General features: G+C 42.6%; 1 protein-coding gene across 1 annotated transcript in view; it reads right to left on the bottom strand.

The window, feature by feature from the left end:
* The window catches only part of HECW1 (HECT, C2 and WW domain containing E3 ubiquitin protein ligase 1), a 404,461-nt gene that overhangs the window by 223,452 nt on the left and 158,889 nt on the right, over positions 1–22,120 (bottom strand). The window contains exon 2 of the mRNA XM_014793615.2: positions 12,362–12,686. Within this exon, the coding sequence (XP_014649101.2) occupies positions 12,362–12,686 (325 nt within the window). The remainder of the gene's footprint in view (positions 1–12,361; positions 12,687–22,120) is intronic.

Below are 22,120 nucleotides of genomic sequence, written 5' to 3'. Positions count from 1 at the left end.
GAACATCTTTTCAGGTGCCTGTTGGCCATCTGTATATCTTCTTTGGAGAAATGTCTGTTTAGATCCTTTGCCCATTTTTTAATTGGGTTGTTAGCATTTTTTTGTTGTTGAGATGTATGAGTTCTTTATATATTTTGGATATTAACCCCTTATCAGATATATGGTTTGCAAATATCTTCTCCCAATTGTTAGGTTGTCTTTTTGTTTTGTTGATGGTTTTCTTTGCTGTGCAGAAGCTTTTCAGTTTGATGTAGTCCCATTTGTTTATTTTTTCTATTGTTTTTCTTGCCCCATCAGGCATGGTACATGAAAAAATGCTGCTAAGACCGATGTTGCGGAGCATACTGCCTATGTTTTCTTCTAGAAGTTTCATGGTTTCAGGTCTTACATTCAAGTCTTTAATCCATTTTGAGGTAATTTTTGTGTATGGTGTAAGATAATGGTCTACTTTCATTCTTTTGTGTGTGGCTGTCCAGTTTTCCCAACACCATTTATTGAAGAGACTTTCCTTTCTCCATTGTATGTTCTTGGCTCCCTTGTCGAAAATTAGTTGTCCATAGATGTGTGGGCTTATTTCCGGGCTCTCAATTCCATTCCATTGATCTGTATGTCTGTTTTTGTGCCAGTACCATGCTGTTTTGATTACTATAGCTTTGTAGTATATTTTGAAGTCAGGGAGTGTGATACCTCCAGCTTTGTTCTTTTTTCTCAGGATTCTTTTGGCTATTTGGGGTCTTTTGTTGTTCTATATAAATTATAGGATTCTTTGTTCTATTTCTGTGAAAAATGTCATTGGGACTTTGATAGGATTGCACTGAATCTGTAGATTGTTTTAGGAACTATGGACATTTTAACTATGTTAATTCTTCCAATCCAAGAACATGGAATATCTCTCCATTTCTTTGTGTCTTCTTCTATTTCTTTCAACAATGTTTTATAGTTTTCAGTGTACAGATCTTTCACCTCTTTGGTTAAGTTTATTCCTATGTATTTTATTCCTTTTGTTGCAATTGTAACTGGGATTGTATTCTTAATTTCTCTTTCTGCTACTTCGTTGTTAGTGTATAGAAACACAACTGATTTTTGTATGTTGATTTTGTATCCTGCAACTTTGCTGTATTTATTTATTATTTCAAAAAGTTTTTTGGTGGATTCTTTAGGGTTTTCTATATATAAAATCATGTCATTTGCAAATAGTGACAGTTTCACTTCTTTCCAATTTAGATCCCTTTTATTTCTTTTTCTTGCCTGATTGCTCTGGCTAGGACTTCCAATACTATGTTAAATAGAAGTGGTGAAAGTGGGCATCCTTGTCTGGTTCCTGTTCTTAGAGTGATAGCTTTCAGTTCTTCACCATTGAGAATCACATTAGCTGTGGGTTTGTCATATATGGTCTTTATTATGTTGAGGTACTTTCCTTCTATACCCATTTTATTCAGGGTTTTTATCATAAATGGATGCTGTATCTTGTCAAATGCTTTCCCTGCATCTATTGAGATGATTATGTGATTTTTTATTCTTCATTTTGTTAATGTGGTGTATCACGTTGATTGACTTGTAGATGTTGAACCATCCCTGCATCCCTGGAATAAATCCCATTTGATCATGGTGTATGATCTTTTTTTTTTTTTTGTGAGGAAGATCAGCCCTGAGCTAACATCCATGCTGATCCTCCTCTTTTTGCTGAGGAAGACTGGCCCTGAGCTAACATCCGTGCCAATCTTTCTCCACTTTATGTGGGACGCCGCCACAGCATGGTCTGATAAGTGGTGCTTCGGTGCGTGCCCGGGATCTGAACCCAGGCTGCCAGCAGCAGAGCATGCGCACTTAACCGCTATGCCACGAGGCCGGCCCCTGTATGATCTTTTTAATGTGTTGTTGTGTTCGATTTGGTAGTATTTTGTTGAGGATTTTTGCATCGATGTTCATCAGTGATACTGGCCTGTAATTTTCTTTTTTTGTGCTGTCCCTGTCTGGTTTTGGTATCAGGGTAATGTTTGCTTTGTAGAAAGAGTTAGGAAGCTTCTCCTCCTCTTCAATTTTTTGGAAGAATTTGAGAAGGATAGGTATTAGGTCTTTGAAAGTTTGGTAGAATTCACCAGGGAAGCCATGTGATCCTCGACTTTTATTTTTTGGGAGGTTTTTGATTACTATTTTGATCTCCTTACTTGTGATTGGTCTATTCAAACTCTCTATTTCTTCTTGATTCAGTTTTGGAAGGTTGTATAATTCTAAGAATTTATCCAATTCTTCTAGATTATCCAATTTGTTGGCATATAGCTTTTCATAGCATTCTCTTATAATCTTTTGTATTCCTGGAGGTGTCTGTTGTAATTTCTCCTGTTTTGTTTCTGATTTTATTTATTTGAGCCTTCTCTCTCATTTTCTTGGTAACTCTAGCTAAAGGCTTATCAATTTTGTTTATCTTTTCAAAGAACCAGCTCTTAGTTTCATTGAGTTTTTTCTATTTATTTTTTAGTCTCTATTTCATTTATTTCTGCTCTAATTTTTATTATTTCCTTTCTTCTACTGATTTTGGGCTTTGTTCTTATTTTTCCAGTTCCTTTGGGTGAACTGTTATATGGTTTATTTGAGATTTTTCTTGTTTGTTGATGTAGGCCTGTATTGCTATAAACTTCCCTCTTAGAAGCACTTATAGTATATCCCATAAATTTTGGCATGTCATATTTTAATTTTCATTTGTCTCCAGGTATTTTTTTACTTCTTCATTGACCTGATCATTGTTCAGTAGCATTTTGTTTAATCTCCACATATTTGTGGCTTTTCTGATTTTCTTCCTGTAGTTGATTTCTGGTTTCATACCACTAAGGTCAGAAAAGATACTTGTCGTTATTTCAATCTTCTTAAATTTATTGACACTTGTTTTGTGGCCTAATATGTGATCTATCCTGGAGAATGTTCCATGTGCATTTGAAAAGAATGTGTATTCTGCAGTTTTTGGATGGAATGTTCTGTATATATCTACTAAGTCCAACTGGTCTAATGTGTCATTTAAGGCCAATGTTTCCTTATTGATCTTCTGTTTGGATGATCTATCCACTGGTGTAAGTGGAGTGTTAAAGTCCCCTACTATTATTGTGTTGCCTTCTATTTATCCTTTTATGTGCATTAATAATTGCTTTATACATTTAGATGCTCCTACGTTGGGTGTACAGATATTTACAAGTGTTATATCCTCTTGTTGGATTGTTCCCTTGATCATTATGTAGTGCCCTTCTTTGTCTCTTGTTACAATTTTTGTTTTAAAGTCTATTTTGTCTGATATAAGCATTGCTACCCCAGCTTTCTTTTCATTGCCATTTGCATGGAGTATCTTTTTCTATCCCTTCACTTTCAGTTTGTGAGTGTCTTTAAGTCTGAAGTGTGTCTCTTGTATACAGCATATATATGGGTCTTGTTCTTTTTATCCCATCAGCCACCCTATGCCTTTTAACTGAAGCATTTAGTCCACTGAAATTTAAAGTAGCTATTGATAAGAATCTACTTATTGCCACTTTGTAACTTTGTTTTCTGGGTGTTTTAGTAGTTCTTCTCTGTTCCTTTCTTCTTCTCTTGCTCTCTTCCCTTGTGGTTTGATGGCTTTCCTTAGTATTACGTTTGGGTTCCTTTCTCTTAATTTTTTGTTCATTTATTATAGGTTTCTGGTTTGTGATTATCATAAGGTTCATATATAATAACCTATGTATATAGCAATCTATACTAAGTTGATGGTCTCTTTAGTGTGACATCTTGCTAAAAGCTCTACTCTTTTACTCCCCTCCTCCTACATTTTATGTTTTTGATATCATATCTAACCACTTTCTTTGTGCATGTGTATTCATTACCCTCTTATGATGGAAATAGATAATTTTAGTACTTTTCTCTCTTGATCTTCATATTAGCTTCATTGGTGGTTGATCTGCTACCTTTATTGTATACTTGCCTTTACCAGTGACTTTATTGCTTTTTTTTTCTTTATTTTAAATAATTTTCTTATTCCTATTTGTGATCTTCTCTTTTCCACTTAAATAAGTCCCTTTAGCATTTCTTGTGAAGCTGGTTTCTTGGTGATAAACTCCTTTACTTTTTGCTTGTCTGGGAAACTCTTTCTCTCTCCTTCCATTCTGAATGATAACCTTGCCAGGTACAGTATTCTTGGCTGTAAGTTTTTTCCTTTCAGCACTTTATATATATCATGCCACTCCCTCCTAGCCTGTAAAGTTTCTGCTGAGAAGTCAGCTGATAGCCTTACGGAGTTTCCTTTGTTGGTAACTTGTTGCTTTTCTCTTGCGGCTTTTAGGATTCTCTCTTTACCTTTGATTCTTGACATTTTAATTATAACGTGTCTTGGTGTGGGCCTCTTTGGGTTTATCTTGTTTGGTTCTCTCTGTGATTCCTGTACCTCGATGTCTGTTTCTTTCCCTAGGTTAGGAAAGTTTCCAGCTATTATTTCTTCAAATAGATTCTCTGCCCCTTTGTCTCTCTCTTCTCCTTCTGGGACACCTATACCATGGATGTTAGTGCACTTGATGTTATCCCAGAGGTCCCTTAGTCTGTTATCATTCTTTTTAATTGTTTTTTTCTTTTATCTGTTCAGCTTGGGTGATTTCCTCTAGTCTTTTGTCCATCTTGTTGATCCATTCTTCTGTATCACCTACTCTGCTCTTGAGTCCTTCTAGTGAATTTTTCATTTCCAGTACTATATTCTTAATTTTTCTTTGTTTCTGTAAAGATTAGCCCTGAGCTAACATCCATTGTCAATCCTCCTCTTTTGCTGAGGAAGATTGCCCCTGGGCTAACATCTGTGCCCATCTTCCACTACTTTATATGGGATGTCACCACAGCATTGCTTGACAAGTGGTGCCTCGGTCCATGCCTGGGATCTGAACCTGTGAACCCCAGGCCACCGAAGAGGAGTGTGCAAACTTAACAGCTACGCCACCAGGCCTGCCCCCTATATTCCTCATTTTGATTGATTCTTTTTTATATTTTCCAATTCTTTGTTGAAGTTCTCACTGAGTTCATCCATTCTTCTCCCAAGATCAGTGAGCATCTTTATGACGTTTTATTTGAACTCTTTGTCAGGTAGATTCTTCATTTCTGTTTCATTTAGTTCTTTTTCTGGGGTTTTGTCCTGTTCCCTTACTTGGAAAGTATTCCTTTGTCTCCTCATTTTTGCCTCTTTCTCTGTGCTTATATCTACGTATTAGGTAGGTCAGCTATATCTCCCAATCTTAGAGAGGTGGCCTTATGTCAGAGATGTCTTATAAGGCCCAGCAGTGTGCTTCCCTCTCATCACCAGTTCCAAATGTTCCAGGAGTGTCCCCTGTGTGAGCTATGTGTGTCCTTCTGTTGTGGCAGGGTTCCTCTTGCTGCAGTAGCCCAGGGAGGCTGGGCTGTCCCCCTGGCTGGCTGGTTGTAACGCTCAGCTGCATGCGGCTGCTATGGTCCTTTCAGGCACTTTATTGGGCGTGGGGAGCCCCAGCACAGTTGGCTGCGAGGTCTAATAGCACATTCCTGTTGTAGTTTTTCTGTTAAGTGAGTACCCCCCAGCATGGCTGGTTGCTAGGCTCAGGGGCTTAAAATTGCTACAGGCCTCTGGCCTGCAAGGCTGTTGTCAGCTCTCTCAGGGTTGCAGCTGATTGGGGCTGGCCCCAAGCATGGGAGCACCCAATTGTTTCAGGCTTTGGGAAGGGGGGCCAATCCCCTATGTGGCTGTTTGAGAAGCACAAGTCTGCTGCAGCTGACAGGCCCCACCACCTGCAGGGCCACACACCCTGTCAACACAGTCCTACCCCATGCATGCGCCCCAGACCACTGAAGTGGACTCAGTCGCCCCACTGCAGAGGTCCCACACACTTCACCAATTCAGGCCGGTCCCTCGGGCATGCTCTGCCCTGCAGAGGCAGACCCACTCACCCAGTTGCAGAGGATCTAGGCACCCCACCTATGTGGGCCCACAAGTTGCCCTAAGGCTTGCTGTTGGGTGGGGCCAGACCCTAGAGAGGGTTGCCTGCTCTGGCTGAGCTGGATTAAATGAGTGCCCTAGAGGGTGGGGCAGACCCCTGTGCTAACAGGCCAGGGAAAGAACTCCAATGGCATCTGCCAGCATCTGTGTCAGCATGCCTGTACTAGGTCACAATGATGGCTGCCACCAATGTCTCAGTCCCTGGAGAGGTCCAACAGTATGGACGTTCCAAGATGCACCCAGAGCCTATCAGGTGAGTCCCTTTTCACCAAAGGACTGTGCACCTTTCTTTCTGGTGATTTTTAGGTTGCTTTCTGAAATGGGTGAATTTGTGCATAGGCCCTTTAAGAGCAGGCTTTTTTCCCCCCTTCTGTCCAATACCTTTTCTGGGGGTATTCCTCGTTGTAGTTAATAGCCAGCAAAGCCAGATATTATGACCCTTGTCTTGGTTGTGCTGAGTCCAAAAGCTGCTTATTGTGGTAATGGTCCTCTGCTCAGATCCCCCACTCTTCCAGGGAAGGCTTCGTACCTTAAGGTTGCTTGCAGCTAGCTGTGAAGCACCACAGCTAGAAGGTGGCTTTTTTCTCTCCAGAAAGGAATTTATGCCTCTTCCACCTCAGTCAGCTCCGTCCCTGTTGTGGGGGTTCTTTTTTATCCAGTTTTCTGTTCTCTCTCAGGGGTAACTGTTTCAAGAGTAGTTCATTGTGTCCATAGGAGGAGGTGAGTTCAGAGTCTGCCTACACCACCATCTTGACACCATCTCCTTGCTCTATATTTTCATAATTTTAATTGCATATTTATTTCATGCTTAAGCAGTTTTAATAAGGGCTGCTTCCAACGGAGCCAAAGAAATGGCTATTTTTAAAAATTAATAATCCTAAAGAGAGTTTTAAGATATTAAATATTATTTTAATATTGGATGTGAAACGAAGAGGTAAAAAATACTTGAACTCCACCAAAAAACTGTTAGAATTAATAAATGAATTCAGCAAAGTTGCAGGATACAAAATTAATATACAAAAATCTGTCACATTTCTATACACTAATAATGAACTATTAGAAAAACAAATGAAGAAAACAATCCCATATTAACTGCATCAAAAAGAATAAAATACCTAAGAATAAGTTTAACCAAGGAGGTTAAAGAAGACCTGTACACTGAAAGCTATAAGACACTGTTGAAAGAAATTGAAGAAGACACAAACAAATGGAAAGATTTTCTCTGCTCATGGATTGGAAGAATTAATACTGTTAAAATGTCCACACTACCCAAAGTTATCTACAGATTCAATACAATCTGTATCAAAATTCCAATGGCATTTTTCACAGAAATAGAACAAACAATCCTAAAATTTGTATGGAACCACAAAAGATCCCCAATAGCCAAAGCAATCTTGAGGAAGAAGAACAAAGCTGGAGGCATCACACTCCCTGATTTCAAACTATACTACAAAGCTATAGTAATCAAAACAGTATGGTATTGACATTAAAACAGATACATAGATCAATGGAACAGAATAGAGAGCCCAGAAATAAACTCATGCATCTACAGTCAACTAATTTACGACAAAGGAGCCAAGAATGTACAATGAGGAAAAGACAGTCTCTTCAATAAACGGTGTTGGGAAAACTGGACAGCTACATGCAAAAGAATGAAACTAGACTACTGTCTTACACGATACACAAAAGTTACCCCAAAATGGATTAAAGATTTGAATGTAAGACTTGAAACCATAAAACTCCTACAAGAAAAAATAGGCAGTAAGCTCCTTGACATTGGTCTTGGTGATGATCTTTTGGATCTGACACCAAAAACAAAGGCAACAAAAGCAAAAATGAGCAAGTGGGACCACATCAAACTAAAAAGCTTCTGCACAGCAAAGGAAATCATCAACAAAATGAAAAGGCAAACCTACTGAATGTGAGAAAATATTTGCAAATCCTATATCTGATATGAGGTTAATATCCAAAATATATAAATAACTCACACAACTCAATAGCAAAACAACAAACAATCTGATTAAAAAATGGGCAGAGGATCTGACTAGACATTTTTCCAAATAAGACATACAGACGGCCAACAGGTACACGCAAAGATGTTCAACATCACTAATTAGTAGGGAAATGCAACTCAAAACAACAATGAGATATCACCTCACACCTCTTAGAATAGCTATTATCAAAAAGACTAGAAATAACAAGTCTTAGCAAGGATTTGGAGAAAAGGGAACCCTTGTGCACTGCTGGTGGGAATGTCAATTGTTGCAGCCACTATAGAAAACAGTATGGACGTTCCTCAAAAAATTAAAAATAGAACTAGCACATGATCCAGCAATTCCACTTCTGGTATTTATCCAAAGAAAACAAAAACACTAATTTGAAAAGATATATGCACCTCCATGTTCACTGCAGCATTATTTACAATAGCCAAAATATGGAAACAACCTAAGTGTACATCGATGGAGAAATGGATAAAGAAGATGTGGTATACATATATATACAATGGAATACTATTCAGTCATAAAATGAATTAAATCTAATCTTGCCATTTGCAACAACAAGGATGGACTTCGAGGGCATTATGCTAAGTGAAATAGTCAGACAGAGAAAGACAAATACCATACAATCTCATTTATAAATGTAGAATTTAAAAAGACAAACAAAACAATCAAGCTGCTAGATACAAAGAACAGATTGGTAGCTGCCAGAGGTGGGGGATGGGGAGTGGGTCAAACGGGTGAAGGGAGTCAAAAGGTATAAACTTCCAGTTATAAAATATACAAGCCATGGGGATGTAACGGACAGCATGGTAACTATAGCTGATAATACTGTACTGCATACTTGAAAGTTGCTAAGAGAGTAAATCTTAAAAGTCCTCATCACAAGAAAAAAAATTTTGTAGCTATGTATGGTGACGGATGCTAATTAGACTTACTATGCTGATCGTTTTGCAATATATATAAATATTGAACTATTATATTGTACACCTGAAAATAATATAATGTTATATGTCAATTATACCTCAATAAAAAAGGAAAATACTTGAATATATTGGTCTCATTAATTTAGCATTCTAATGAATAAAGGTATTAATTGTATCCTTCAATTTATGTATCCTAACCAAACGATACAAATGATCCTTCCCTTAGCGTGAGTAAGCCATGGCCATTGCTGAATCTTTAATCCTAAGTACAGAACTCATAAAAAATTAAATTTTACTTGTCAAAATCAAGTAGGCTTTACTGAATGAATAACTGCAAAACCATTTCCTGCTGATTTCTAGTGCATCTGCCTCTATATACCTGCTTTTAATGAAATCAAGTTTCTGCCTGACACTTAAAATGTCTTTCCAGATCCCTGCTGGTTGGATAAGAAGCTTTTGTCTATAATGTACAACTAAAACAACTGAGTACAGGTCTAAGGGCCAAGGCTAGGCTAACCGCAGCCTGGGAATTAGGGTAATCTGCCACACTGCATCCAGAGACTAGAGCTATCTGACAAGTTAAATCAAGATGCAATGTATTGATCAGCAGGCAGTAAATGCATAGTATCTCATCAATTGTGCTCAGTGATCCTCAGAAGAAAGTTTTCGTCTCCATTTTGGAGATAAGGAACCCGAAGCTCTGATGACAATACCCGGCTGAGGCCATACATCCCACTAGTGGCAGAGTATGATTCTAAACCAGGCCAATCTGTCCCTGAAACCACGTGATTCTTTCCCATTCTATGCTACTAGGAGAGAAAACCCTTCGTTCTTCTCATTGAGTTCATGAACTACTCTACAAATGAGGCAACCAAATGCGACTTCACTGTTATAATATCAGCAATGCTGCTGTTACTGTCCCATCGCTGAGTTCCTGTGGTCCTGGCTAAGGACAGCACTGGTGACATGGTGACAGTGTCAGTGAGCAGGGCCACACATCCCCCTCCACATCCAGATCTCTCACTCTCTATGGCACAAGAAAAGTCATGTTTGCCTGGAGAGCTCTAGATGTCAGATGCTGAAAGCATCATAAACTGGCCTCACGTGGATACTCAGATGGTCCACCGACGTGGAACGGCCCAGACCTGCTGCTGCACCGGAATGTGCCGAGACGTTCTTGTGGTCAGCATGGGGTCCGCCCCCAGCGCAGGCAGCGATGTGGCCTTGAGAACCACTGAATTGGCATTTCCTCATTTGTGAAATGACAGATTACGTGAAATCACCACCTCTAAAATTCTAGGCCTAGATCTATGATCTGATCTCTGGCAAGGCACTGCAAATCTGGCAGATAAGTTACCAAGGACCTACAAATTATGAACGTTTAAGATTCACAGATAATTTTGGATTTGGAAAGTATTTTTGAAATGCTATGCCGCCAAAAGTATTGGCATTTTGCATTAAATAACTTCACAGTTATATATGTGCAGCCACTATGAGAAGAACAAACTGTCAAATTAAGATTCTAAGATGCTGAGCTGTGTTTACTTTTGTCTCAGTCAAAATGTCACGTTAACACCAGATCTCATTCATTCACAGAGTTTCACGACACTTGATTCTGCCGCCGCCCCTTCCTTCCTCTAACACCCTCTCTCCTGTCTTCGATGACGTGGTCTCCTAGTTTTTGTCCTACCTCTCCATCACTCCTCCATCTCCTTTGCGAGTTCCTCCTCTGCCTTTCTCTGACAGGGGCTTTCTGGTGCTCTCTTTCTACCCACGAGTGACCTTATATACTGCCAGGTGCAAATTACCCCAAAGTACACCCCCAGCCCAGATCTAGGGCTGAGCCGGATCCATCCATTCCTCTAGATGGATGAATGTCCCTCGGCTGTCCCACCTCCGCCCACACAGGCTCCTTTTCCAGCTGTTCCCTGACTTGAGGAATGAATGGCATTGACACTCACCACTGCAGGATGGTACAGTTGTCAAGAGCTGACTCTTGATCTGGGGCCAAAACCTAATTGCCTAAAGTGCTCAACAAGTAACACTCCTAATTAAAGTAGGGATGGGGGGCGGGGGGGAGACTGTAGTGAAACTGAAGGGTGCAGGCCAGTCTAAAGGGGCAGCTAATGCTTCACTCCAGCGGATTAGCACCAAGCTGAATTACAGGCTCAGTCTGCCAAATTGAGGACTTGGGTGAAAGAAGCTAGAAATTTGGATTTCAATGTGAAATCTCTACATTTTTAAATCTTGATCACTAACCAAATTTAAAACAATATGGACTAAACAAAATATGCTTGGTAGGCTGTTATTTTGCAAGCTCTGTTCTAGATCGATGGTGTGCAAACACTTTTCTTCAAGAACTATTTTTAAAGCAAATTAAATTTTACCTGTTTGGAAGTCCAATTTAGCTAGTAACCATATGTGGGTAAAAATTTCCAAAATTATGTTTCTCCCTCTTTACAATAATGTGTATATTGTAAATACATTAACCTAGCTGATTGCAAAATCTTCAAGAAAGCCAAAAATGTTTCCCTAACAGCTAGTTAAATAAGATCCCCCTTATTTTATTAGAAAAGTGGTCCAGGTTGTAAAATGCTCATAACAATCCTAATGGATTGTTCCTGTGATATTCGATGATGTGAAATCTGGCATCGTGTATCTGAATGTGCACAGACTGAAAGCAGAAGGCCCTGCGTCTGTTGAACTTGACTCTAGCCACCCCCCGGCAATCACACCTTTGCTCGCTGTTACCAGCCTAAACGCATCAGTTTCCACCACACCTGATTATATCATGTAATCTAGATAAAACACATTTTTGAAGTAAATTTATTTTCATCATTTAAAATCTGTGAGATTTATTTTCTCCAGCACACGGACTTGTGCACTCATTTTCCTCTCAGCCATCACACTGTTCCTTACCCTGTGGTGTGCTTGCTCTCGCTCTGTTTAATCCCATTCTGTCTTTTCAATACAAAGAAGTAAGAATGTTGAAAGAGCAAGTGAAAAGAGGCCCATGATTATGCTGGAAACAAAGGTGAAATCACCCCCACACAGATGTGCACACAGCGGTTGCATGTATGGTGTCGCTTTGGTCTTATAAACACGTGGATTTGAAAACAGGCTTTTGATATGACCTCATTGATACGCGGAAGAGCTTCTACACCTGCAAATGGTAATGACGTTTGTGTTCAGCCACATCTTGCCCTGCTATCTCATTATTTTCTTCCATTGACTAGAGATGGCAAGAGAAGCCTTAGTGTGTGGTCTGCAGTGTGTTAGAACTTGGTGTATAACACATTTGATTGCGAAGTGTGCATTTTAATTAACTTAGTAGAGTTTACTGAAATATTAAAGCATATGTAAAAGTGAATGATGACTAGTAGACTTGTTGAATGCCCAAACCACGCTCCTGAGACCCTTATATCTGTGGCTCACCGGTAGCCGGTCTGGCTAAGTGCTGTTCTACTCACCGATGAGATACATCCCGATCCAGTCTCCAGCGTCCACCTCCTCCTTTATGTCCCAGTGGATCACCAGGTCCTGCGAGTGCCCTATGGAGTAGCAGGAGCTGCTGACCATGAGCGTGGAGCGGCTGTCGGAGGTGACCAGGTCCGTGTCACTGGTGGAGCGGGGGAGGGTGACGGTGCCGTGGGGGCCGGTCCTGATGGCCATGCTGTGGTACTGGCTGGGGCTGTAGCTGTGGCGGAGCGGCTCCTTGCAGCGGCGGCGGTTCTGGGAGTTTCTAGATGGAGATGCCATGGCGGCCAGGCCTAAAAACCTGTTCTGGTACAGATTCTGCGGGGGCAAAGAGACAATCAGCTGGGACAATCTGCCAGGTACAGAGTCACTGTCTTCAGAGGAAACGAAGGCTGTGCTGGGAGAAATGAGCTGTGAGTGAGCGGACCTCCCAGGAAGATTTGAAACACAACACAGAGCATCTTCCTCAGGACAAATGTGGTGGCTCGGGATGCACAGGGAAGGCAAGAACGAAAGCATGAGCTCACCAAGGGGCCGGGCATTTCCATGCTCTGCTAGAGTCTGCCTCTCCCAGCCCCCTCTAGCCTACTTGGCATTAGAAGGCCTGAAAGTCTGCAGAATAGCCCTGAAGGCATGCCCGCCCCAAACAAGGTGCCATCTCTCGAGTTCTCCAACATCAGTTCAGTTGGTCCAGTTTTATCCTTCTTTAGGGTAAATGATAGTTATTATCACTGAACATTTTAGTGATCCCATTTTAGTGATCCAAGACCCTCCACAAAGCCCAGAATTAGTGGTGGTCCCTGCCCGGTGAGGCGGTCATTCCTCCTCCATTTACAGCTCGTTCACTCTACAGAATGTCTCTGGGCAGTCTGAAATTTCTATTAAAGATCTCAGATATCCTAGTTATCTTCAAACACTACAATTTTCAATAAAATCCAATCTCAGAGGACTGTGTCTCCCTTGGAGCTAATGTTATTGTAGGAAACATTGCATCTGATGCAAAAAAAAGCACATCTATTTTATTGTTTATAACATTGAGCACTGAAAATGAGCTGAGCTGATGCAGAGCAATAACTCACTGTTTTGGATACAGATAGCTTTTAAAACAAGGGAGGAAGGGCATCATATAGAACTTACACACACAGACAAACATACACACAATCAAATGCAAGTTACTGAGTTTTTTGTTTACCAGCCATGAGGACCAGACCCCAGCACCAGTCTGCTCTTTAGATTATATAAGTCTATTGAATAGTAATTTAGGCCCGTACTTTCTCCATCTTCTAAGACCAGGGCACTTGTAAAAAGCCCATTAACCTGATAAAGCCCAGCCTTGGCATCCCAAATCTTGGCCCTTAATGGCCATTGGCAGTCTTTCTCACTCATTATTTGAATCTTTTATTAGGAATTCCTCTGGCCCCATTGGTGGTAACCATGGAATTACTACAGGCAGAAAAGCCAGACTTTAGAAAGCATCTCATCACATTATTGGTACCATATGTCTTATTTTTTTAAAAATTCTTGTCATTGTGACAGTATGAACATAGACAGATGACGGTGTTGCCTGGAAACCGCACCTCCTCTCAGGAAGACAAGCAAAGCTGTGAACCCAGAAAGCATGAAGGGCTCCCCGCCTCACAGGCACCCTGGCTCTTCTGGGCATTTCGGGGAGGATCTCAGCAGGCTGACCGTCCTCCAGGGGGCTTTGTCCAGAGACCTTTGTAAAATCGCCAAAAAAAGAAAGTCTTCTGCTACAGCATAACATCTCTTCAGTGTACACACTTCGTGTGGCCTAATAACATCTTATATAACATGATTATGGAGACGAAAACTACTTGGAATTAAATGAAATAGTCAAGCACATAATTATGAGTTAGAGCAAACTATGATCGAGTTGGTGCAGCACCCACCAACTTCCAAGCTTCTATCCCTAGACAGCTTACTTAGCCTTTCCAGACCTTCATTTCCTCATCTGTAAATGGGTTGTGTCAGAATTTAATGAGATAATGCAAATCAAGCTCTTAGCATAGTAAGTGCTCAATAAATAAAAATCTACTAATAAAATTCTACTAGTATTACATTAAGAAGAAAGCCTCACTGAAACACAGGTCCCGGGCAGTCGGCCAGGCTCACCCCCTGGCCAAAGGTCCCGTCACACCAGCCCCAGAGCCCTCACACTGACATTCATTCTGCAGCGAACCTACCAATCGTTCCTAGTCATGGTCCTCCAGGTTTCCTTACAAAATCGAAATTGCAAACGTAAAACAGTTGAGTGTATTTGTAACGGTGCCATATATACCATTGTTTTGGAGGGGCCTACGTTTATTTGTAAGGTTTGTACCTGAGTGGGACATTTTTGCATTAATGTTGACAAGGGTAAGAGAGATATTTTTATCCATTTAGTATCAGTCAGGGCCTCAAAAAAGATGATAGAGTGCTTTTCTTTTGTTAAAGACACCTCTGCTGTGGTATTTTTACCAGAATTCCTTGGAAACCAGGCAACTTTCCTGAAACTGTCCAATTACACCAGTGATCACTGTCCACATGGTGGGAACAAAGGCATAGAAGGAAGCATTGGTCCAGGAACACATTTGCCAGTAATTTACTAGATTGGAATAACGGCATTTGCCTGCAACAAGAAGGGCAGCCTCAAAGCTGTTCCTCAAAGACCACGTTCCCCCCACCTCTATCTTTGCCCACATCCTCCCCATTCACACTTGCAGGCAGGATTTGCACTTGGGCTTCAAGATTATGCTCCAGCACCAACTCTGCTATGACCTCTCCTTGCATGCTTTTCCCATTCCCAAGGGAGTGGGCCTTTCTGCTGTGTGATCCCACAGGAATCCCATTCCCCTGCCGGGACTGTTACTGTGTTATTGCTAGTTGACCTGTCCATGCTTATCCCCATGTTGTGAAGACCTTGAGGCCAGTGTTCTCTGCTCTCTGTATACCCCTGGACCTTGCGTGACTCCTGGCATTAAAAAAACCCTCAAAACTTTAATTAATAGAATTTATTTTATCCAATTAGGTCCCTTCTTTCTTGAGAAAGGGTTTAAGTTGGCTATGAAAAACAGATAAAATATAGAAAGACAGGATAAGTTAGTAGTAGATGGTACAGAGAGAGAAGAAAATAAAGACAGAAACAAAAAGGTATGAGGAAGAAGGCTAACATAAACCTATATGCCAGCATGTCCTGAATGGGTGCTCTTATTAAAGACTCAACAGCTGCTTTCTGAATGCAGCAGGTGGATGGTTGATGCCCAACGTGGGATTCCTTTGTGGCCACGTTTCCCCAGGGCATTCACAGTGTTCCAGTTCACACTATAGACTCATCCAGCTGGAAGAAGCAATTTAATCCTTCTCCCTTCACATCTGAACCATGGGAGATAGATGAGGATCTGTCCTGCTTTTAAATAGCCCTGGATAAAAGACGACTCTCTTCCTAGACAGCGATTTTTTTTACAACCTCGCAATTCTTCCTAATCTCTAAGGCAAATCTCGTCTGACAGAGACCTCCCTTCTCCTTCCTCCCTGCGAAGGGGAGGTGTGGCTCACCCATTCTCTGTGTGATGAGGAAGTTAAGATTGTCACTAAATTGCTCCCAGCTTTTCTCCATCCCACCACGTAATTCAAGTGTTTTTCGTCTTCTCTTACCTTGGTCATAGGCAACAGTCACTAACAAGAAAACCACAAGAATATTAGTAACAGTCTCAGGAACATTGTAAGTTTCCAATTATTGGTTGTAATCAAGCGTCCTTAGTTATAGGCTATGTTAAGCATAGATTTTAATTGACCCCTGAAAAAGTAGGTCCAATGAATGAGCCACTGAAAACAATCTGATCACATTGTGCCTCACTTCATAGGGAATAAGATTCCAGCTGCTGGCTTGTTTCTATTTGTAGCGGAGGATCCAACGTTTTGTTTACTTGTTTTGCTTTCCAACTTAAATAACTCATAATTGTTGAAACGTTTTGAATTAAGTGATAAGTTCCTGGATTTTTAAAAAATCTTGAAACAGGCTTTGCATGTTTAATATGTTTTAAGATACTCTTATGCTGTACAGTACGTTAGCAAAAAGAAAACCTGTAAGGAGATAGAATGTTAAAAGAAAAAATCATCACTACTAGGGAAGGAACATGTTATTATGTATGAATTTTTTTTTGGAGAACACAGGGAGACAAAAGATTCTGCTGTGTCAATTTCTAACTGACAAAATCATTAATAGCTTATCTGTTTTGGAATATAAAGCCATGAGTGAGTGCCATCTCAGAAATGAAAAGAAAGCGACAAAAAGTATATCTATAATAGAAAAAATGATTCTTAAAAATTGCCTCTACACTAAGAAATCGAAAACTGTGAGTGAAAAACACAGGCCCTAAAGGAAACTTCATTAAAGTATACGAGATGAGGTTACAGAAACTGGCATTATTTAGTTGGAAGAAACAGCATAATAGTTTTTGAGATCATGAACTAATTTTATTTTGAGTGAATGAATGCCTGAAGCTTTTTTATGCTACCCTCAGCTCTGGTTATGCCATCAGGGGGGTAATGGAACTTTAAAAACCTTACATATAACTTGTCTCTTTCTACAATGGATTTGAGAAAATTTACAACAAAAGAAATGTACAAGGAAACAGGGAACTATAAACCAGACAGAAATCAGGAAGTAGCAATAAGAAAGAGAATCATAATAACAATGAGGATTTACTTTATGCAGGAGACTTGGTACATTATCTCATTAATACCCTATCAATATCACTATTCCCATGTTCGTAAGAAACCCAGCTCAGAAGTGGTTCGTAAACATTCCCAAGGTCACACTTCGCAGCAGGAAATGGGGATTTGAGCCTATTTTGTGTAATTATAAGTGGGCACTTTTTTTTGTGGTGAGGAAGATTGGCCCTGAGCTAACATCTGTTGCCAATCTTCCTCTTTTTACTTGAGGAAGATTGTTGCTGAGCTAACATCTGTGCCCATCTTCCTCTATTTTGTATGTGGGATGCCAAAACAGCATGGCTTGGTTAGCGGTGTGTAGGTCCACGCCAAGGATCTGAACCCGTGAACCGCGGGCTGCCGCAGCGGAGCAGGCAAACTTAACCACTACGCCACCAGGCCAGCCCCATAAGTGGCCGCTTTTATCACTCTTAAGCACTCCCTCCAAATTATAACATGGGCAGGTATAGTTGTAGTAATTGAGATTCAGATACTCCTCTGAGCTTCTTGGCTGCCAAGGAGATAAAGGAAAGCATAGTTCTCGTGATCAGAATATTAGAATTTTTCCTCCCTCCAAGGTCTTAATAAAATGCTTCATTTTAGACTTTACGTAGGGAACACTAAATGATGTGGTGAACAATATCTTAAAAGCCTTTTTTTTTTATCACAAACATAGTGGCAGACTGCTTGTACAGGTCTTTGACAAAAGCCGAGATCATAACATAAAGAGAATTGATTAGGGTCTGAATGAATGTGTTTAGCTGTGTTGTCTTTTGCCCACATTCAAAAGTCCCCTGGGCTTATTCCAGGCCTGATGCCCCAAACCTCCCGCTCTCAAGTCAGTGCCTCTTCTCAATCCCGCATCTCCCTCTCCCACCTTGACGCAGATACACCAGAGCCTGAACGACACGTTGTACCCGTCTAACTTGTTAACTCGCTTCTTATCAGTGTCCTCTACCAGGAGGCAGGCGCCAAGAGAGTACGGTCCTTGCCTAGCTCCTTTAGGTCAGCATTTCCAGGAAAGAATGTTCCTGGCAAGAACGTAGCAGATGCTCAGTAAACATTTTGTTGAATGAATGAATGCATGGGTGATGTGGGCTGGGGCGACCTGCCCACTGTGTCTCAGAGCCATGACATGATGCTCTGCTCCTTGAGCTCAGAACCCTTCTCGGTGCCTCTCTGCCTAAAAGCACAGGACTTGGTGCCCAGAATCCCCCAAGTTCTGGCTCCTGAATTACGCTGGTAAGAAGGGGTCACTGAGGACGAGATTAGACACCACCCTTTGGTCCCCTTCTGCATCTCTTTGAGATCTGAGTCCTGCCTGTACATTTGTATGTCTGGAAACGGCTGTGTGAGTGAGGTCATGGGCCAAGGGTGGGTGTGGGGGCTGAGGTGGCCCTGACCCCATCACATGGCTGAGCACTTCTGAGGAGCCAAGTGGGAGGCGGCTGCAACACCACCATCTCTATCCAACTCTTCAGTTCTTGGGCACCCAGGAAGTTTTGAAACTTGTGCCTCAAAACTGTTTTTAGCCTCAAAGCCATGTGTTGAAAAAGCTTTCTTTTGTGCTGGCCATTGTGCAGAGGAATATTGCAGAATTACATAAACTAAATTGTGTGGGCTCCTTTTCTTTGAAGAAGAAATAGAATCCCACACATTGCCAGCTGAAAGGGAACGTTAGGCGGAGAAAATCTTAATAAGCAAATCAAGCCAAGCCAGGGAATATCCACGTAGGAAGTTATGATTTAAAAGACAAGGCACTTGTTAGAGTGACAGCCAAATACATTATTTTAGGAACACATAAAGCCTTATCATTCACGAAAAAAATCCAGCAATAGGTTTAAGATTGTTGAACAGCCCCCGGCTTCTCCTCTGGGCCCCAGTGATGGTGGCAGAGGGAAGCCCTTGCTCCTTGTCGCTCAGATGCCATTCTCTCTGCTCACACTTAAGAGGGTGAGCAGGAGCCCTGCCATGCTTCCCTGCGTGTGTCCCTTTCACCACCTTGGTCAAGTCTGGAATTTCTCGGTGAGGCTCTGGGTCACTTGGGAGGTTTACGCTTGGAGGTGTTCAAGAACGAAGCTGTGGAAATCTGGGCAGACCGTATGGCCAGAACAACAGGCAGGGGCGCTGTGGGTGAGGAGGGAGAGGAAGGTAGGAGGTGGTGGGGCCTTCCCAAGTTATTTAGGGGAAATTCCTGATCCCTAGCATCTCCCTCTGATCTACACGGAAGGAAAGGTCACTGGAAGTGGTATTCCTGTGTATGTGTGTGTGTGTGAGAGAGAGAGAGAGACAGACAGACAGAGAGACAGAATGAATGGGAGTGCATAGATGTGAAAAGGGACCTGTCTTTCCCTTTTCAACATTAGACAGGTTCATTTCTTCCTCAGGAGGGTCCCATCCTTTTGACAGATTGAAAAGTCCCTTCTTTACCCAGCGACACACACAGGAGATGAGGCTATGCTTTCATCTCCCAGAACCACAGTGCCACTCCAGCCAGGTCAGGGTGCCCCAGCTCCAGAGTCCCTGCTGACCACTCAGGAGCCACCTAGTGGAGCTCGGGGGACCAGGGAGCTGCTGTGTGTCGCCCACATCCTCCTCCCAGGCGTCCAGCACCCGCGGCTGTGAGCAACACCTCTGACCACCACAGCTCCGCTCCTGGAGCTCAGCAGGGCTGCTGTGCCGAGCGGGGTGGCTGCACGTCTTCCAGACCCAGAGCACCGCCACCTGCTTGGTGACAGTTCAGTCTCCAAAACCCATCCCGTGAAACCACGAGTCACACAGACTCCCACAGTGACAGTCATGAGACGTCCTGCCCAGCCCCTGTTCCTGCTCACGAGGAAGCAGAGGCCCCAGAAGGTCAGCAGCCTGCCCAGAGGACAGCAGGTGAGCAGAAGCCACGACTGGAACCCGGGCCCCCGAGGCTGGCTGGCCTTGCTTAGGAGGGAGCATCAGGCTCGTGGAGAACATGAGCCACAGTGTTTCCCTCCCTGTTCATGATCGTGTTCAGATTTGCCGGCTAACAGGCAAAGTGTCCTGGCAATGAACATAGTTCTAAGACGTACATTTCAGTAGGATTTCAAATAAAGCGTTAAGTTTGCGTACATCCTGAAGGCGACACTCAAAAATACCTTATTTGTTGTGCAGGTTCAGGGTGCTGTATGGATTCTCTCTTGAATTCTTCCACCCACCTGGAGGTCAGACCCAGCGTAGTTGGGTGGATCTTTAAGTAAACCCTAGTTTTGGTTTTCTTCTTCCTTCCTTTAGCCCATTCAATGAGCAGATGTTATTGAGTCGTCAGTATGTACTAGACACCGTGCTAAGTACCAAGTGTGGATACAGAGATTAATTTAACAGTGTTCCTCCCCTCAAAGAGTTTTGTGCAGGAAGCAGACATTTAAGCAGTCACTTATGACACAAGGACGAGGGCTGTGACAGGAGTGGTGGGCAAGGCCCCCCTTGGAAGAGACAGAGATGCTGGGAACGCCTTCCCAGATGGGGGAACAGTGAAGCTGCATTTGGAAGGAGGAGTAGGAAGGTCACCAGCTGGGCAAGGGCAGAGGGAAATCCAGTCCAAGCAGAAGGACCTCCATGTGTAAAGGCACAGCTTTACAAAAAAGCATAGTGTGCTTCCAGATTCCGCAGAGTGCCTCAGCTACCTGTCAGAGAGTGTTGGGGGGGCAGCTGGAAGTGCGGGAGGAGGCTCTCCCGTGCCACACCAAGACACAGGATCTCCCCCCTTGGAGGATGGGGAGCCCAGGAGATTTTTGATCTGGGAAATGATACAGTCCCTTCAGCTTAGAAACATCACCCTGCAGAAGTCAGGAGGAGAGCAAGGAGCAATGTCTGCTGTGTCTGGGGGAGCCCTTACTACAGCAACTCTGAAAGCCAGTCCACGTGCAGGCAGAAGCTTCATCCGTCAGATGGTCCCTTAAACCCAGAGGCTCATCTGCAACGTAGGTGCTAAGTCTCACTGTGGGAGGAGGAGAGGTAAAGGAACAGGTATGGCCTGGGTCCTTGAAGGGGTGTGTAAATGAAGAGGTAATCCAAAGGCACAGTCACAGAGACCACAGATGGCACCACACGTGGCCCGTTTTTACTGGGATCTCACGGCAAGTGCAATCATCCAGGCGTACAGCAGTGTCGTGCACCACACAGCCAGCTCATTCTAAGGCAGATGGTACTTGTGCCTAATTTTATTGTTAGGAGACTTCGTATCACAGGGTGACAAGTTTAGAGAGATTTAAAGGATGTGGAGCTAACTACTCATTTTGTCTGAGGGGGAAGGAAATGAGACTTTAGGGAGAAGTGGAGAAGGTATATTTTAGGCACGAGAGTTGTAAAGCCCGCCCCCATGTGTTCAGGGGACTGGAAGAAGACCAGTGTGCCTGGCAGAGGGTGCAAGGGGCAGGAGCAGAGGGGAGGGATGAGGCTGGAGCAGAAATGAGGCCAGTTTAAAGGCCAAGTGTGCCAAGGCAGGGAGAGAGGCATTTGTTTTGGGGACACTGAGCTCTTTTGAAGATGGGGAAAGATCTAGCGGTGGGCTCTCCTATGCTATGCTTTCACAAATGCCGTGCTGCTGAACATCTTCCTTCCGGAGCAGCTTGGCAAAAGCTTCTGCCCCAGGACCACCGGCAGCTAGGCAGATATGGTGCAGCTCTCGCCTCAGTAGGACGGGAGGTCGGCGGCACTGCTTTTTCAGATCACCTATCAGGACAGAGGAAGGCACCATCTTGGACTGCAGCCCTCACAAAGGTGCCAATCATTAGGAACATGAACCACAATGGCCCGCTATCCGTACACCAGGGAACTGAACCAGCAGCGGCAGCACCTTCCTTCTGTTATCAAAGGGCCCTAGATGAACACATCCATATTTGATATAAACGCAATGTTAATACCTGAGACCATTTTTGGAAGGCAACTTAGAGCAGGGATGGAGTAGAACATAAATAGCATTTGGCACTATAAATTCATCTGGTCTCTCTCTCCTTTCTGTTTCATATCTATCCCTCTAACTCCCTTGAGAAGTGACAAAGCCAGTT

Source organism: Ceratotherium simum, chromosome 1 (assembly GCF_057802395.1).
Source record: "Ceratotherium simum simum isolate JZ-2026a chromosome 1, ASM5780239v1, whole genome shotgun sequence".
Lineage (NCBI taxonomy): Eukaryota > Metazoa > Chordata > Mammalia > Perissodactyla > Rhinocerotidae > Ceratotherium > Ceratotherium simum.
Note: the sequence above shows the minus strand (reverse complement) of the source record. Positions and strands in the feature narration are given on the sequence as shown.